Below are 17108 nucleotides of genomic sequence, written 5' to 3'. Positions count from 1 at the left end.
GCTCTTTTAAATAGCCAAAGAGCAAACACCAAAGGCTAAGACAATATAAATCAATGCGTACCATTGCTCCCATATGAGCAGTCCACTTTTGGTTTGATTCTACTCTGGTACTCTGCAGGCTAAATCCCAAATTTATATTCGACAGGAGCACAAATTAATCACAGTAGTGATGCAACCAGCATGAATTCAAGGATTACAAGGAAATTATGCACAGGAGGCCATTTGGCCCATCACGCCTGTGCCACACCAATACCAGGTGCAATAAATCCATCAATACCCCTTCCCTTCGTGTGCAGCCTTTTGGCTGCAACACTGGTACTCATTTCGCCGACCTCAGAAGGATGGCAGGCTGAGTCAACCCCCTGGTGATAATTCAGCAGCCAACAGGGCTTGAACTCAGGACCCGAGGATCTAAAGCCACCACCCGAACCGCTAAGCCAACACCAGGTTCAAACCAAGAGCAAAGAATTCAAAACCTAATTTCCGGTCAATTACAAATTTGATAGAAGAGAACAAATGCACGCCATTCGGTTCGAGTCATGTTCACCTCGCAAGTTTACCTGAAGGTATTTGTAAAACGCTGCCTCCGTTTCTGGGAGAATTTCCTTCGTGAAGCTCATGAAATCCAAGCATTTGATAACGACATCTGCACCAGAGGCACTGCAATGGAGCATGTGAATGAGAGCAAGAGACATTTAAAGACCAACTCCATAATGGCCAACTTTCAAACATCTGTCCCTGGCAGTAGCATACAGAAGACTTGGAGGATCGAAAAAAAATGAAGAAAAAAAGAAAGAGGGAAAGGATTGGGGTGGAACAACAGAGTTAAGGAAACCTCAATGACAACGAGTTGAGAAATTCGTTTATAATAACAATGAAAAAGAGAATTAAGGTTACCTCCATTTCCTGTCGCTAGGTCCATTACCGAATCCCATCTTATTGAAAGTCAGTTGGAAATCCAGGAATGAGGAAAGCATCTCAGAGCTGCAACAATTGGCCAACAGGGCTCTAGTCTCATCATCATGGCACAGGAGTGACCATCAGAAGGAATTAGAGTCAAAGAAAAAAAATAATGGAAAATGCAACACTCAGCTGTTACACCGATCACACACACCTGCACCCATTCTTCTTCTCTTCCTCTTCCCTCTATAAGGGATGAGGTCCGATGGCACCAAGCTTCTGCCCTGCCTTGACTACGATACTCCTCCACCTCCCTCTGTCCTTAGCCAACTCACTCCACTCTCCACCACCACTACCTTACTGATATCTCTCCCCACACAATCCTCCCATCTCAACTGTGGTCTACTTCTTTTCCTCCTACCTTGCTCCCTCGACCTATCTGCTCAATTTGCATTTCTCTTTTCCCCCATCCACACCAAGTGTCCAGCCCATTTCAGCCGGCATTTCACCAATCTCCCTGTCAAGCTCATCTGCACAAGAAAAAATAATTTACACATGACCTCCTCGTGCCTGTGTGCACCCCCATTGTAAAATCGCTGCTCAACCAGACCACCCTTTATTAATGTCATCCCATATACCAGCAACTGCAAAGTAACAAAGCAAAAGATATCAAGGAGCAAATCCAGACACTTGCACAGAACATGGCAACGCCGAGACATGCACGTCTCATCGCACTTTGGTTTCTCCACCCTCTCCTCATCATGCTCCAGTGTCTCCTGCTTCATCTCATAGTTGCGAAGATGTTTTCCCAGTATGGGAAGCACAGAATCATGCACAGGCTGCAAGGACATCCCGCTGCTCACTGCCTCCTGTGGTCAAGGAAAGGTATCATGAACAAAATAGCTTGTGTTTGATCTCAGGAAATCTAGTGGGGGAAGTAAGGGAGGGGTTGGGTTCAAGGGCACAATTGCATGTTTGCATAAGAAAAGAAAAAAACATTTCGGACCCCATTTAGCTAAACTTGCAAAATGCAGTCACCCTTTCGATGAAGCATAATTGCCGCATGAAAGGGTTTCTTTCATACTACAAGTGCTAAATCTTACAGGGAATATTGACCATACAAGACAGGGAGCTGGTGAACATAATCCAAAATGATTTACAGTGCCCTCAGCAAGTATTCACACCCCTTGCTTTTGTCACTTTCTTATTGTGTTACAGCCTGAATTTAAAATGGATTAAATTAAAAAAAATTGTCACTGATCGACACAAAATACCTCATAATGACAAAGTGAAAACATGCTTTCAGAAATGTTTACAAATTAAACGTGAAAAGCTGAAATGACGTGCGTCAATAAGTATTCAGCCCCCTGAATCAATACTTTGTCGAAGCACCTTTGACAGCGATTACAGCTTTGAGTCTTCTTGGGTATGTCTATCAGCTTTGCATGCCTGGTGTTGGCTTAATGGCTAGAGAGGTGGGCTTGGGATCCTGGGATCCTGTGTTCAAATACGAATCAGCTGTTGAATTAATACCAGGTGGGGTTGACTCAACCTGTCATCCTTCCGAGGTCAGCAAAATGAGTGCCAGCTTGCTGGTATCCTGTGTCGGAGTGGCGACCCGTCTAGGATTATGCCCAATAGCCAAGGAGACTGCTTCAGCAGCACCAACGCTCTGCACAGAGTATGGTCCCAACGTTTTGTGTGCATCAGCTTTGCACATCTGGATTTGGAGTTTTTCTCCCATTCTTCCTTGCAGATTTGCCCAAGCTCTGTCAAGTTGGATGGGGAGAATCGGTGAAATAAATCGTCAATCCTTCCACAGATTCTCAATGGGATTCAAGTCTGGCCTTTGGCTGGGCCACTCAAGGACTTCCATGATCTTGTTCTGAAACCCTTCCAGTGTTGCTTTGGCTGTATGCTTGAGGTCATTTCCCGGTGGGAACGTAAATCTTCACAGCAGTCAAAGGTATTTTGCATTCTGAAGCAGGTTCTCGTCAAGGATTTGCCTCTAAGGATTTGTCATTGTTCCCTCTGTCCTTACAAGTCTCCCAATCCCTGCAGGTGAAAACATCCACATAGCATGATGCTGCCACCACTATACTTCACGGTAGGGATGGTATTAGATGGCTGATGAGCTGTGCTCGGTTTCCGCCAGATGTAGCACTTTGCATTCAGGCCAAAGACTTCAATTTTCATCTCATCAGACCATAGAATCTTTTGCCTCATGCTCTCAGAATCTTTCACATGCGTTTTTGCAAACTTCAGGCATGCCATCATGTGCCTTTTTCTCAGGAGTGGCTTCTGTCTGGCCACTCTCCCATAAAGCCTAGACTTGTGAATTGCTGCATAGATTGTTGTCCTTCCGGCAGATTCTCCCATCTCAACCAAGGAACTCTGTAGTCCTGTCAGAGTGGTCATTGGGTTCTTGGTCACCTCCCTGGCTAAGGTTCTTCTTGCCCGGTTTGGTCGGACAACCAGCTCAAGGAGAGTCTGGGTAATTCCATATTCTTTCCATTTCCTAATGATTGCCTCGGGAACTTTCAAAAATCTAGAAATTGTTTTTTTACACTTCCCCAGATCTATGCCTCCTCACAATTCTATTTTTTCATTTAAAAAACAAAAAAAAGGATTTCATGTCATGTAAAGTGTCTTTCTAATCTATTTACGATGGAAGTGTAAAAAACAGAATTCTGGGCTTTGATGCTTCATATCTGCAAAACTTGTTCACAGCGAAGTGCAGGCCAAGCTAAGATGCTTGCAATGTGCTCCAACAGGGGCTACAGTAAAATAGTGCCAGAGATCTGGTTTTACTGAAATTAACAATGTTTTATCAATCTTTTGGCTGGTTTTCCATGATTCTGTTCATTAGATTTGATTTGTACAACAGCACTCTAAGGGTCCAAAGATTGTGTTTACAACCAACAGCTCCCACCTGCACCCCTCACCCTTACACCCCCCCCCAAAAAAACATAATTCTTTAATTAATCACTTTTATTTAAACTCGATTAATCTACCTCTTATCCCTTTATAGTTTACTTTAATTTCACCTTTGCCCATCATATTAAGCTATTATGTTTGGTTCATGACTCTGATTTGCACACCAGCTAATTACATTTATAAAAGCTATTTGCATGGAACTATTAGTACAAGCAAGCACGAGTGATTTTACTCGCCATGTGCAGCTCCGATATTGGTATCAAGATTTGTGTTCAAATTACCTCACAAACTTCTCGGAGAAACTCCAGAGCAAGAGGCGCCGCTTCCTCAGAGCTGTTAGGCAGTCCGTCGACCCAGGCAATGACGCCGGCCAGAAGGCGGCTGGGCCCTGCCCGTTTTGACTGGCATAAATTTGGTTGCACGTTCTGTCCAGGAAGAAAGAGCTCAAGGCAAAGTGGTCGACGTAGCAGTGGCACGTTGCTGAAAGCCAGCAAGAGTTCCAGAATCTAGAGCAAAGATTGGAACAGGGAGGTGGGAAAAACAACAACGTGGTGTTGACGAGGAAACATAATCTCGGCAATAACAATGCAAAATATTTGAACTACCGATTCAATGAGAATAGAATTGTTGAGTAAGAGGGCATTTTGATGTCAAGTTAAAGAGATGATGGAGCTCACTTTAGAGTTTAGATGAATCCAATTGAAAATAAAAATTACCCCCGTGTGGGGGCGACGGTCATCTCTATAATGTTTTTTAATATCATAATTGATGAAGCGTTGCCAGATATCTCCTAAAATGATAGACTAGATAGGTTTTGAAATTGGCGACTTTCACAACTTTCGTGACCTCGTGACCTTGACCCTGACCTCAAATCCGGGGAAAAATATGTCATTGGGTATCACTCATTGACCTCTTACCCACATACCAAATTTCATCAAGATCGGAAGTAAAAAGTTTTCTTTGTACCGGGAGGTGTTTTTGACCATCTTCCAGGTTACGTGGCGGCCAAACGGGACGGAAATTCAAAAACCTGTCCGGTTAGATACAAGATAATATTTTTTACTATCATAATCAATAAACAGTTGCCGAATATCTTGTAGAATGGCAGACTAAGATAGGTTTTGAAAATGGCGATTTTTATAACTTACATGACCTGTTGACCTTGAACCTGGACAAACGTTATATCGTTGTGCAACACTCATCGACCTCTACCCACATACTAAGTTTCATCAAGATCGGAAAGAAAAATTGTTGACGGACGGACGGACATTTGGTCCAGCTTTATTAGGTCATCTCGGTAGAGATGACCTAAAAAGGGGGAACACAAAATTGCTATAAAAATCCATAACACTTAAAAACCAAGTTTTTAATTACTCTGGAATTTGTTTATAATTAAATAATCTCAGCAATATATTTTTTCAGTGTATTAGGCCATGTGAAAACGACAACAAAAACCAGCTCACGACTACATGCTGGTGGAGATATCGAAGAACGGCATGGCCTTTGTGGATGGATCTGCTATAATAAACTTGTCCACACGCTTTGTCGAAATGAGTGGGGGGGGGGGGGGGGAACACAACCGTATGGTAGCAAAACAAGCTTTGCAAGACGACGCGGTGGAGTAAAAAAGTAATTCTTTTTTCTATAAATTATGACATTCTCAGTTTGATAAAAGCTCTTAAAAAAGGAATAACTATAGAGGTCAGATAACACCTTACCCCACAAGTCTTGGGAAACAAGGATATGGGCGGGATCTGCAAGCAGCAAATTTGATTGGTCGAGATGTAACATGCCGTAATATTTTGTCCAAGTACTGCCAAAAGAAAGATTTCTGAAAAAGTGCCAAGAAGGCATTTGTGTTCCAGAGTTCCAAGTATATAATTTAATTGAAGTAAAACAGAGGTTGTAGAAAAAAAAATATTTTCGGACGTTTACCCCCGTTTATGTACCTTCTTTTACACCACCTTATATTAATTATTCATGCCTGGTGTTGTGTCCTTTATGGCATTCTTATAAACAGCAAGTTTACCGTTTGGAATAATTCTCAATTGTGTTTCACTGCCAGATAGGCAGACAGAGTAAAAAAATACGCACCCGTGTCCAAAGGAAGCGGTGCAGTTTGGCATTTCCTTCTCGTGATGCTAGGTAGCTAGAGTTCTCCTTGTGTCAATTCAACATCTGCACTACTTAAAAAAAAATTTTGATGGACAGACAGGTGGACACACCAAATATTGAAGCGGCTACACCACTTAAAAATTATATCACTCCTCTATGCGCATGTGCAATCGGGACGAATTCAGAAAGAAAGTATTGTTAAACTACGGGTTAGTTTTTCGATTAACGTTACAATTCGTGTTCAAAATACAACATTCATTTGAAATCAAGTTGTTCCTCAATCATAAACTGACATCTGTAGACAGACAGACAAAGTGAACCAATTGCTTAACCCCGCTTTTTTACTTCGTGCGCACAGGTTAATTAAAGAATCTCAATCACATGAAGGAATCCACCAATTGATGGGGGTTTGCAGGCATGTCTGTATGAAAGTTCTTATAAGACAGTGACCGGTGTACCTGAAAGCACAGAAGATGGCTCGCGCTTTTGTTACTCGCATCAACTGTTCGACTGACCTTTTCAATTCCGTCTCCATTTTTACTCCGTAAAAGATCTAAGATTTGCCTCAAACACGATGAGAAGTGTTCATACCTGCACGCACACATCACAGAAAAGTTTAACATTATTAGAAAGATTGATAATTGAAAAAAAAAACCAACAACAAAACATCAAAAACCCACTAATTCCATGGCATATTTATCAATGTTTAACTGTAAAAATAATTATAACAATAAGAGAATACTTCGATATCGCGTGGCTGGGGGCAGTAAAAGTCTAGGTTAAGAATGATGAAACAATTTTGCAGTTATAAAATTTAAATGTAGACACAGTGAATTAGCATGCATGATGGGAAGAGTTGTGACATTGGACAATTTCTGTTTATAGCCCTCAAATCAAAGGGACGTACGCGGCCATAAGTGTGACAGAAGACACAGGACAGAATAGCCAATTATATAACAGTGTGATGTCGCCGCGCTGTATTCAGCAAATTATTTTGCTTTCAATTTGATTGAAATCACACACACACATTCAAAAGAAGAGTATGCAGCAATGCGAGTGGTGGAGATAAGAGGATAGCATTGGTGTGTACTCATACACAGGAAAAAGAACAAATCTATCTTAAAAACAAAACAAAAAAACAACAACTTTGTTTTGCAAGTTAAGATGTGTTGAAATTATTTGGATGTATGAATCGCAATGAAAAATATTAAACTTAAAAGGCTGTGGAGGTATGATATTCATAGCTGGCATGATAGCATAGAGGGTTTGATTCAAGTCCCAACTACAAACTGTCATGCTCAGCTGTAGGCTTGGGCAAATGAATCAATTACCCGGTTAGAATCGATTCCCTCCATTGGAACCGGGACTTGAACCCTAAATTCTAGAGCTGATTACCAGCCTGTAACGGTTCCAAGTCTCTGGAGTCAATTGCGACTATGCTTTATCTCACTTCGTCTATTGAGAATCCATGAGCTGGTTGAGGAAATTGCATCAAAAGTTTCGCCTGGCATTCTTTACAAAACAGACAAAGACAAATCCGTTTTTCTGCGTCTAAATTATTCTAGGTGTAAAGAAAATGAGCAGACATGTACTCACGAACTGTGTGCATGTGTGTCGGACTTCTATTTCAGGGATCCGACAGCATTAGCCCATTATATCTGCATGTAGTGTGAATTTCCAAAATCATCAAACGTCTTCAGAGCAAAGATATTGCAGCATATTTATTAACAGCAAATAAAAGTTGGGAGCGATCAAGGAGTGGTATGTTGCCTTACACACCGCCCGGGTAAACCAGGTTCAATTTTTTTATTGAATTGAAAAAAAATTACAATTTTTCCAAAGGTTTGGATTAATTTGAAGCAACCTTTACTACTTATTTTCTTTCCCAAGAGCATTTCTGTGTTTCAGGGTGGGACAGAGACAGATGACAGCATTAGCTTTTTCTCTGTGTGGAAACAATAGAAATGGACATGGAGGACCTCCTCGGAAAGAAAAATCTGCTTCGAAAAGCTTGTCATCATGATCCCAAGCTGATTTGGATTGGAAAAGAATCTGGAAAAACCGAGTGAGATTTCAAATCCAAAACAAGTTTGATGCGTGCTCTGCAGCAAAAAGTTGTCTTGCATGTCGAGTACCTCTGTGATGGATAAGCAACTGAAGTCATTTCATCCAAATCGTGGTCGTGGAATGGAAAGGCATGCTAAACGTGACCGAGATCAGTTGCAATCATTGACAAATTGGAAACAGCCATCCATTAGCACTGATTCAGGATTACCAAGCCTGCTCAACAGTCACCCCTGTGACTACATGTTAGTTGGTGCTGCCTAAGCAGTTTCCTTGACTATTGGCCACAATCCTGGATGGGTCACCACTCCAACACAGGATACCAGCAAGCTGGTACTCATTTTGCCAACCTCAGAAGGATGGCAGGTTGTCAACCCCACCTGGTATTAATTCAACAGCTAAGCGGGATTTGAACTCAAAACCCGAGGACCCCAAGCCAGCCACTCTCCCCATAAAGCCAGCACCAGGCATACATGGGATAATCCCCTCCCATTTTAGTTCAACTAGTAATACTCATTCAACCAGAAGTGGTGCTGTGCCACACACATACATAGTTCAGTGGTTCAGGAGTGCAACGAACAAACGAACACGAGTGTGCAAGCACACACACCTCCCTCAAATTATAGTCCGACATGCTTCTCAACGGTGAAACTTCACGGTTTAAAGTTCACAAAACCTCATCAAATACCGTTTTGATAATGTCCTAAAATCATGCCTGGTGTTGGCTTAATGGTTAGGGTGATGGGCTTTGGATCCTAGAGTCCTGAATTCAACTCCTGCTCAGCTGTTGAATTAATACCAGGTGGGGTTAACTTGGCCTGTCATCTTTCCAAGGTCGGCAAAATGAGTGCGAGCATGCTGGTATACTGTGTCGGAGTGGCGACTCATCCAGGATTGTGCCCAATAGCCAAGGAGACTGCTTAAACAGCACCAACGCTCTGCACAGAGTATAGTCCCAATCTCCTATCCTCTTCCTCCTAAAATCCCATCTTTTCAGTCACTTTTTCACTTTTTCCTTTTTACTTTCCTTACCACTTCATGTGAAATAACAAATGTCAGTGTGTCCGTTCGTCAGTCCGTTTGCTTGTCAGTCTGTTCGTCTCCTCCATAACTCCAAAACCATGAAACCGAGCCGCCCCAAACTTAGTATGCATAAGGGAACTCCAAGGTGGTGCATGAATGAAAACTGGGTGCTCGCATTAATTTAAACGCTCCTTTTGAAGATAATTTAGGGGATGCTCATCAAGAAAAAAACAAAATAGGCCTTACCCAGATGGTGGCGTGCCATCTTGGTCAGCCCTCTATCAGCTTGCTAGAGTCTGAAACCACCATTTTTTTTGGCATGCTCAACAATTCCTTGACTTGGAACAGGCTGCAACAGTTTGTAGCAATTAAAAAAAAAATTCCCACTTTCCTCACATAGCATCGATTGCCTGATCATCCTCCCTACAAACCGCTGGATACATTACAATGCTTATAAACACCCAACGACACCAGCATTCGCAGATTTATTAAATTTCCGCATATTCCATAACCTTAATCTCTTAATTGACAGTCTCTTAATCCAAGCCGAATTTTAAATTCTAACTTCTTGATTGACATCAGCAGTAGTTCCGACTGCTCAAAGAAGTGTTCACATGTCCAATTTGAACATTGCTTGACATTCCGGGCGTCAAAGAGTGTATGGTATTTATATAACCGATTAACGATCGTGAATCGCTTCTCCAAGCCAGCCGTTTATCATCAACCGTTTTGTTGGAGTGCTTGCTTGAGTGCTTAAGCCACCTCTCCAGAGTTAAGAAGGAAAATAGATTAGATGATTACAATGGGTAAAAAATGTTTTCAGTTATTACAATAACAAAGCAATGAATCGCCACATCATGGTAGGATAGCCGAGAGGATGCATGCTCGCTCTAACTCTAACTTTAATAAGCTGTCTAGCCTGGCTTTAAAACCCGACCCAGATATAAACTGTCATCCCGGTGTTTCACAGGCAGGGTGATTCGTTGATGAATGTGCAGTCTCGCAGATGGACGTTAAACTGGACAAACATCCATGGCTTGCAGCATGGTATTGTGTACACTGTGGTCCTAAATGAGGAGAAAGCTTAGATATTGAACCCAGTTTTAATAAGATAAACAATTTTAATGTTATATAATGCCCAAGTGTCTGTGCTTTCAGAAAATGTACACTTTGCTACGGGTCCTATGGACATAGTTGCTTACAAAACATGTTTTTTATCCAAACACAGGCTATCAAAAATGTTAGGAAGTACGTAACAAATTGCATTTACCAAGCTGCTACAAAATTACTGGTAGCCACAAGCTTTATTTTATAACCATAGAATAAGTTTACCAAGATGGCCCTATAATATAAAAATCAATACCAAAGGCCAGTTTGTGTTCAGTATACAGAACATCAAAGGTCGTTAGGAAGTACGTAACGTTTTAAAAAAAATCTGCACTTTTAATCCTAAGATGTTAGTTTGGTCAGAGCTTTGACCCTGTCAGAGCAATAGAAAGAGGAAGAATCAAGCTCTGCCCAAATAGATCCTGAATCCCCATGATGTTGGCTAACAAATGATATGCAAAACTTAATCATACAATGACTTTCATTTTTTGGTCCCCCGTGTCCAAAATGTGTACATAATACCTTGTTACAAGCCCCATCCATCCTCTCTCTCTTGGTGTCTCTGACACACACACACACACACACACACACACACACACACACACACACACACACACACACACACACACACACACACACACACACACACACACACACACACACACACACACACACACACACACACACCCTCTCTCCCAAGAGCACAGTGAACTCCATCATTCGGAAATGGAAAGAATAAGGAACTACCCAGACTCTTCCAAGAGCTGGCCGTCTGACCAAATTGAGCAACCGGGCAAAAAGGACCTTAGTCAGGAAGGTGACTCAGAACCCAATGACCACTCTGACAGAACTACAGAGTTCCTTGGCTTAGATGGGAGAACCTGCTTGAAGGACAACAGTCTCTGCAGCACTTCACAAATCCACGCTCCATGGGAGTGGGCAGATGGAAGCCACTCCTGAGAAAAAGGCACATGACAGTACGCTTGTAGTTTGCAAAGAGGAACATGAAAGGCTCTGAGAGCATGAGGAAAAATATTCTGTGGTATGAGGAGACGAAAATTGAACTCTTTGGCCTGAATGCAAAGCGCTACGTAAGGCAGAAACAGAGCACAGCTCATCACCCATCTCACTCCATCCCTTCCACGAAGCATAGTAGTAGCAGCATCATGCTATGGGGATGCTTTTCAGTGGCAAGGACTGGGAGACTTGTAAAGATAGAGGGAACAATGAATGGAGCCAAATACAGGAAAATCCTTGAGGAGAACCTGCTTCAGAGTGCAAAAGACCTTGGACTGTGGCAAAGATTTACGCTCGAACATGACAATGACTCTAAGCATACAAACAAAGCAACACTGGAATGGCTTCAGGACAAGAACGGGAAAGTCCTTGAGTGTCCCAGCCAAAGCCCAGACTTGAATCCCATTGAGAATCTGTGGAAGGACTTGAACATTGCTGTTCACTGACGATCCCCATTCATCTTGACAGCGCTTGAGCAAATCCGAAAGCAAGAATGGGAGAAAATCCCCAAATCCAGATGTGTAAAGCTGACACAGACAGACCCAAGAAGACTCGAAGCTGTAATCACTGTCAAAGATGCTTCTTCAATGTATCAACGCAGGGGGATGAATTCTTATGCAAGTTAAATATTTCTGAATTTCATTTTTAATAAAATTGTAAAGATTTCTAAAAAACAAAAACACATTTTCACTTTGGCATTATGGGGCATTTTGGATAGATCAGCGACAAAAAAATTTCAAATTAATGCTATACCACAACAAAATGTGAAAAAGTGAAGTTGTGTGAATACTTTCTGAAGGCACTGTATAGTTTGTGTACAATATATATATATATATATATATATATATATATATATATATATATATATATATATATATATATATATATAAATATATATATATATATATATATATCTCGAAACGCAAAAGAAACTTCACACCTTTTAAACCTTCAAATATCAACAATACCACTGCGTGTAGTAAATGTGTGAACTTATTTGTGGACAATAGTGTCCTCACCATCAGACAAAATGGTCACGGATGGTCACTTGAACCTTCTACGGTCACTTCATAGCACAGCTGTTGAACAGCCGTTTTGACTGTCAGTGATTAGCCAAGGGGTACGGGATGATTTTAATGAGCTGCACGTGATGTCTTGATATTGCCTTTAAAAAGGCCAGTGCAAAATGGGCATTTCAATCAACATGCCACGATTGTCAAGGGATCAACGGCAGTGTGCCTTGGACATACTGCAAGGCGGATTGAGCTACCGTGAGGTGGCATGTCGCCTTGGCTGTTCACACCAGACGATATCGGCCCTGGTGGACAGAGACACCCTCCACAACTCTGCAGATGACAGACCTCGATCAGGGAGGCCAAGAGTCACCACTGCAAGGCAGGACAGGCAGATGGTCCTAAGTCAGATGGCTTCAGATGTTGAGGACTGAGTGGGACAGAATCCAGCAGCAATCCATCCAAAGACTGGTAGGCAATAGGTGCCGACGATGCACTGCCTATATCCAAACAATGGTGGCCACACACGCTATTGAAAGGGGACTGGCATTGTACCCTGTGCTGTTCTGTACTGTAGAACAAACTTACGAGATGGTGTATCTTGGTCAAAAACTTGACATGTCATCAATAAAATGCCAATGTTTTATTTTGAACTGTTACAATTTTATTACATGTCAAACAAGTGGTAAGTTTCTTTTGCGGTTCAGGTATATATATATATATATATATATATATATATATATATATATATATATATATATATATATATATATATATATATATATATATATATATATATATATATATATATATATATTACAGTACTGAAGCTGAAATACTACAATACTTTCTGGTAATCTCTACATCAGTCATTAAGATGTAAATGTGCTCTCTCATTTAGTCTCCTCCTTACGTCCATATGCAGCACGTGGCTGCGGCTGGCATGATTATCTGGAGGTGCAGCTGCGCTGCTTATAAATATAAAAGGTGGAAAAAGAACTATGCGTTCATCAAATATCAAACTTCTCACCCCCCCCCCACCACCACCACCCTCCTTGCCCCCATCATCACCCTTTCCTCCCTTCGCGAAAATCGCTTCTTAAACCCACCTGGTTAAGAGATCGGTCACTTTTGCATTGTCGAGAAGGTCCATGAAGAGATCCACAGAGTATTTCCTTGTCAATTTCCCTTCACCATTTACCAAGATGTTGAAGATTAGTTGGAAAGTCTGATGGATGTTCTTGGCGTGGAAAAGCTGCCGTGTCACATTTACAAAAGGGTAAACAAACAAACATTACAATGAAATGCTCAAAAAAAAAAAAAATCAATCTACAAAAATGAGGAGCCAAGATTTCAAAATAAAAGCCACCATGGAATGAGTGCCGGCCTACCCTTTCTCCAACTTCCTCACCAAGCGTAAGACTGGTAAGGATAGAGAGGGCAAACACCACCACGGTGAGGCTGCTGTGTGCCAGGAAATGAATGAGACTCCGATAAAGAGACTTCACGTTTTTCTGAAAAGGAAGAGAAAAACGAAGCATGTGTCATTTCGACCTTGAAGAACAAGACATGACAAATGCGTGTGAAGACTGTGACGAAGAGGAAAAATGAGATACTCGAGAAAAAAAAATCATTGCGGAGCAGATTAACAACATCGATGCATCATGAAGTAACCGTTTGATTGAAGCTACAACAAATCATTACTGGTCTCCGTGAATGTTGCTGTTGGTCGACGTCGACAGACAAGATAAACAATGGAGCTTTAACAACCAAGAGTCGATACAAGTAATGTTTACTGCAGTGGGAAACGAGGTGTGGCTGGAGTTTCCTTTGTCCTTTTTTCTCTGATGAAGGGCTAACGCTCAAAACATTGGCCTTAACTCATTTCCCATGGCGGTAAACATTTTATATAAACCTTAAGTTTATAAAATTCAATCGTTTGGTTTGATTGTTTGGGTGATCCCATCTCGGCAACAAGATTGGAATGAGATCCCAGATTCAAATACATGTACGGTGTCCATTTGTCAGTCATCTATTACTGTCTTTGCAAAGTATATAAAACTACATTGATGTCTAATAATGTCATTGACTGCCATGTGTAACATGTGTACAAGTTACTTAACTATTCTATGAACCATTAGTAAATGCGAAAAAAACAAAAACCAGAACAGCACACGTAGAGCACATAGTCTCGCCTCGTACGTTCATTCGGGACAAAATACCATCGTTAACTGAAAACGCCACTATTATGGCCCACTCACATAGTTTCTCGGCATGGATTATGAACATCATAAATTTATTTCTTCACTCACATCGGGTCATAGATCAGAAATATGAAATTTCACATTTTTCGGATAAAGATTTCAATTCAACCAATTATGGCTGGAATATCAATTCAATGATGATGTCATCATTATGACCTAAAAACCCCATGGTGAGTTGACATGCCAAATTTCATTTTTGTTTCATTGGGCCTCACCATCAGCCATGAACTCTCCTGGGTCAAACATGCATTAAAACTGGCCTGCAAAGCTACCCACAAGCTGGGTATCCTCATCATACTGACTTCTTCCTCGGTAAATATGAACATCTCATGACATGGAAGGCCTCAGTCAAAAGTTCAATGGAGAACCGCTCTCCCCTATGGGCTGGTGCCCCATCCTCACAACTGTCTCTATGGTATACTGTGGAATCGAACATGATCTCAAGATCAATGGCATCTCCAACAAAGACAAAGAAGCACACGACCTCCTTTCTTTTCATTGCAGACCTGTATGTGGCCTCTCCATTATCTATTGCCCATCTTCAGGTGTTGCTCCTTGTGCTCTTTTCACCACCCTCATCCCCACCCCAAACAGATCACATGCTTTTTCCAGTCATCCCATCCTGTCAAGCTTTCTAAAATACAGACTTAATTTATCTATCTTGTGAAACAGCCTTACTAAGTTTGCTATGTCCATAATATTTTCCACCCTTCCCTATCACATGCTATTTTACTTGCATGTTACATTTATTTCCCTCTCCTCTTTGCACCTCCTGTCCGTTCAGCCTTTGCTTGTGTCCACATGCTGCCCGAATGCACCACCGTCAGTGCATTGCCTTCTTCCCTCTATCCGCATAAGCTATTTCATAAAGCCTACATTTTTCACACATTTTTTTTTTTTACTTAATAAGCAAATGAGTCATTCCCATCTGAAATCACCAAATTTAAGAAGATGTTCCCAGTTGACACCCTCAGATTTACTTTAAACTTTCATAAAATAGTTCCCAGGTATCAAAATGAAGCTGCGTAAAATTTTAGGTCCATATATGCGGTCAACTCCGAGATATTGAGGGTTGAAAATGTGGTTGTGGCCCTATTTTTATGGTCGTTGCGAGCATCACAAAATGAATAGAACGGCTACTTTTAAACTCTCACAACTTTTTAAATATTAATGCTCGAGCCTTGAAATTTTCAGAGATTATTCTTCTATAACTGCTCTGTAAGAAACAAACATAAAACCGAGTATAACTCTATTAAATCTTATGACCTCATCAGTTGAAATCCAGAAAAAAAGTTGTTTTTTTATGAAGACCCAACTTTGAGACCCCATATATTTTTATTGACGCATCCCAGAAGCTTGAAATTTTTTTTCATGTAATAACTGTATAGTAGTAGTATTCAAATACATGTTTAATTTTCTTAATCAGTCATATATAATAGTTACGATCCCTCAAAAATTGAAATTTTTCATTTTTCCCCAAAATTCAGGTGAGGATTGCAAATATATGACAAGGTATACCACTTCAAATCGTTCACCATTGGAAAGAGCATATTCAAGTATACAAAAGTGTCAAATATCAAAGTGGTATATTTTTTTTAAATATATTTTGTATTTTTTTAAAAACTGTTGTTAACAGTCGTGAATACATGAAGTGTGTGCATGGTGTGGGCACCATGGTAATCATGAATGATTAGTTCTATGATTCAAATTAATAATACAAAAATATATCACATACGGCAATAACAATGTAATAAAACATTCCACGTAAATGATTTGAATAGGTCCTTGATCTGCTTTTCCAAGTCAGGTGCGAGCTTGCACTGCCTCCCAGTTGACGTTAGGGGAGCATCAATAACTTTCATCACATGGACCAAAGGAACCCAACAAATGTCCTCCCTTGAATGTAACTATATACACTGCTGACATCAGCAGATCAGCCACTATTCCTGAGTTCTATTTTTAGCCCCAGCCAGATTAGTTAAGCTCTTGCTATTTACAAATAAGAAACAAAGAATTACAAATTCAAATTTCAAAGTATTGTGTTCATGGTATCCTGACAGCCGATGATATGTATGTACATTGTATATACATATACTACACATAAAAGGACTTCATTAAATAGCACACACAATGTGCACAGCACTGGCAGAACATCATTTATTCAAATATTTTTTAAAATATTGATAGAAACATTTTACCACTTTGATATTTGACACTTTTGTAAACTTGAATATGCTCTTTCCAATGGTGAACAATTTGAAGTGGTATACCTTGTCATATATTTGCAATCCTCACCTGAATTTTGGGGAAAAATGAAAATTTTCCATTTTTCAGGGATCATGACTATTTTTTATATATATATATATATATATTTATATATATATATATATATATGACTGATTAAGAAAAGTAAACATGTATTTGAATACTACTACCATACAGTTATTACCTGAAAAAATTTCAAGCTTCTGGGATGGGTCAATAAAAATATATGGGGTCTCAAAGTTAGGTCTTCAGACAAAACCAACATTTTTTTTCTGGATTTCAACTGATCAGGTCATAAAAATTAATAGAGGTATACTCTGTTTTATGTTTGTTTCTTACAGGGCAGTTATAGAAGAATAATCTCTGAAAATTTCAAGGCTCTTGCATTAATTTATAAAAAGTT

General features: G+C 40.4%; 1 protein-coding gene across 7 annotated transcripts in view; it reads right to left on the bottom strand.

Moving 5' to 3' along the window:
* CIP2A (cellular inhibitor of PP2A) overlaps positions 1 to 17108 on the bottom strand; it is a 40223-nt gene that overhangs the window by 10895 nt on the left and 12220 nt on the right. For all 7 annotated transcript variants that reach the window (XM_085873042.1, XM_085873039.1, XM_085873043.1 and 4 more), the window contains 7 exons: positions 13568 to 13690; positions 13286 to 13431; positions 6468 to 6543; positions 4119 to 4343; positions 1571 to 1769; positions 898 to 1033; positions 561 to 660 (listed from right to left, as the gene is read on the bottom strand). In XM_085873042.1, coding sequence (XP_085729168.1) covers positions 561 to 660; positions 898 to 1033; positions 1571 to 1769; positions 4119 to 4343; positions 6468 to 6543; positions 13286 to 13431; positions 13568 to 13690 — 1005 coding nt within the window. The remainder of the gene's footprint in view (positions 1 to 560; positions 661 to 897; positions 1034 to 1570; positions 1770 to 4118; positions 4344 to 6467; positions 6544 to 13285; positions 13432 to 13567; positions 13691 to 17108) is intronic.

Source organism: Eptatretus burgeri, chromosome 3 (assembly GCF_056783735.1).
Source record: "Eptatretus burgeri isolate ZD-2024b chromosome 3, Ebu_testis_v1, whole genome shotgun sequence".
NCBI lineage: Eukaryota > Metazoa > Chordata > Myxini > Myxiniformes > Myxinidae > Eptatretus > Eptatretus burgeri.
This window is presented reverse-complemented; position numbering and strand designations above follow the sequence as displayed.